This window comes from Lolium perenne, chromosome 4 (assembly GCF_019359855.2).
Source record: "Lolium perenne isolate Kyuss_39 chromosome 4, Kyuss_2.0, whole genome shotgun sequence".
Classification (NCBI taxonomy): domain Eukaryota; kingdom Viridiplantae; phylum Streptophyta; class Magnoliopsida; order Poales; family Poaceae; genus Lolium; species Lolium perenne.
Window position 1 is genome coordinate 378,865,557 of NC_067247.2, and position 2,020 is coordinate 378,867,576.

The 2,020-nt window shown below is 61.4% G+C and overlaps 1 protein-coding gene across 1 annotated transcript; it reads left to right on the top strand.

Annotated features, from left to right (window-relative positions):
- The first annotated feature begins 371 nt into the window (after nt 1-371).
- On the top strand, nt 372-1,757 carry LOC127297193 (probable signal recognition particle 43 kDa protein, chloroplastic). Its single transcript, XM_051327490.2, has one exon. The coding sequence runs from the start codon at nt 461-463 to the stop codon at nt 1,622-1,624; it is 1,164 nt and encodes a 387-aa protein (XP_051183450.1). The 5' UTR covers nt 372-460; the 3' UTR covers nt 1,625-1,757.
- The last annotated feature ends 263 nt before the right edge of the window (nt 1,758-2,020 follow it).

The following is a 2,020-nucleotide window of genomic DNA, read 5'->3' on the forward strand; positions in this document are numbered from 1 at the left end:
AAAAGACATATATAAAGGTAACATATATTTTTATATGTTGTAAACTCAAGTATTACGTGTTGACAATCTAACTTGCAACTAAAACCGTAGTTGAAAGGACTTGCAACAAAAAAAATCTCAATTACAATCTAACTTGAAACTTATGACTTATGAGTACGTATCACGATGTAAATCCAACATTACAAGAGTGTACTGAGCAGTGAGCATTATCTTAGTTCTCAGTGAGAACTACAGAGAAATAAATTTTGCAGGCGTTGAAAGGATAAGAGTACTCAAAGGATAACTGCAGAAGTAAAACTAAATCACAGGCTATCTGTACCGTTCATCCCGCGAGACAAACGGCTGAGTTCGCCCGGAATCCAGAACCCATCACCTTATCCTCTCAACTGAACCCATCATCGTCTTCCCTCCTCAGACGAGCACCACCGGCCACAACCTCGGAACCTCCTTCCGCGCGCCAATGGAGGCCGTCCTACGACACCCGTCCCTTTCCCGCCTCAAACCCCCAAACCCCAACGCTCACAGAACCAGTTCCATCTCCGTCACCACCCCTCGCCGTCCTCGCGTCCCCAAGCGCCGCCTCGCCGCCGCCGCCGCGCTGTTCCAGGACCAGAACCCAAGAACCGCGGAAGCAAGCAAAGGAGGCGATGAAGAAGACGACGAGGGGTACGGGGAGGTGGAGCGCATAGTCTCCAGCCGCACCGTCAAGAGCGCCGTGTTCGCGGAGGACGGCTCGGCCACCACCGTCACCGCCACGGAGTACCTCGTGGAGTGGAAGGACGGGCACGAGCCGACCTGGATCCAGGCGGAGGCGATAGCGGCGGACGTGGTGGCGGAGTACGAGACGCCGTGGTGGGAGGCCGCCAAGAAGGCCGACGCGGACGCGCTGGGCGCGCTGCTGGCCGACGAGGCGCTGCGGCGGGACCCGAACGCGGAGGACGCGCAGGGGCGCACCGCGATGCACTTCGCGGCGGGGCTCGGGTCCGAGGAGTGCCTGCGCGCGCTTGCCGAGGCCGGCGCGGACGTGGGCCACGCGGAGCGCGCCGGCGGCGGGCTGACGCCGCTGCACATCGCGGCGGGGTACGGCCGCGCGACGGGCGTGCGCGCTCTGCTGGAGCTGGGCGCCGACGCGGAGGTCCCTGATGGGAAGGGCCGGACGCCGCTGGAGCTGGTCCAGGAGGTGCTGGCCGCGACGCCCAAGGGCGTCCCGGCGGCGTTCGAGCGGCGGCAGGCGCTGGAGGCGGCGGGGAAGGAGCTGGAGAAGGCCGTGTACGAGTGGGGCGAGGTGGAGAAGGTGGTGGACGGGCGCGGCGAGGGCAAGTGGAGGGAGTACCTGGTGGAGTGGCGCGACGGCGGCGACAGGGAGTGGGTGAAGGCGCCGTGGGTGGCGGAGGACCTTGTGAAGGACTTCGAGGACGGGCTGGAGTACGGCGTCGTCGAGGCCATCGTGGACAGAAGGCCGGCGGCGGGCGGCGAATGGGAGTACCTGGTCAAGTGGGTGGACATCGAGGAGGCGACGTGGGAGCCCGCGGAGAACGTGGACGCTGACCTCGTGCAGGAGTTTGATCGGCAGCAGTCGGAGACTGGTGGCGACGCGCCGCCGGCGGAGACGATTGCCGGGTGACGGCCGGCGCGCGGCGTTAGAGCGTGCTCCAGTTGATCTGGTTTTGTCGTGTCGATGCAGCGTCGCAGTGTGTATCATTAGCAGCAACGGAAGAGATTTTTGTGTGATTATTAATTGAACATTTCCTGGGAAATTTACCCATTGCATGCAGTCGTAGAGCATCTCCAATCGCCGGCTAAACCGTACTCAAAAAAATGTTTCCACCCACGTCCCCTATAGCCGCTTTTTTTCCAACATGGGCCGATCCGGTGTCCGGCGCCCCGAGGCCGTCCCCGCGCCATAGAGGACGCTCCAGGCACGCTGGACACAACGAAAAGCGAGGCGGGGAGTGGTGGGGCCGACCCATCAGCGGCACATTGAATTTTAATCTAACTGTCGCCTACCACGCGAAGGAAG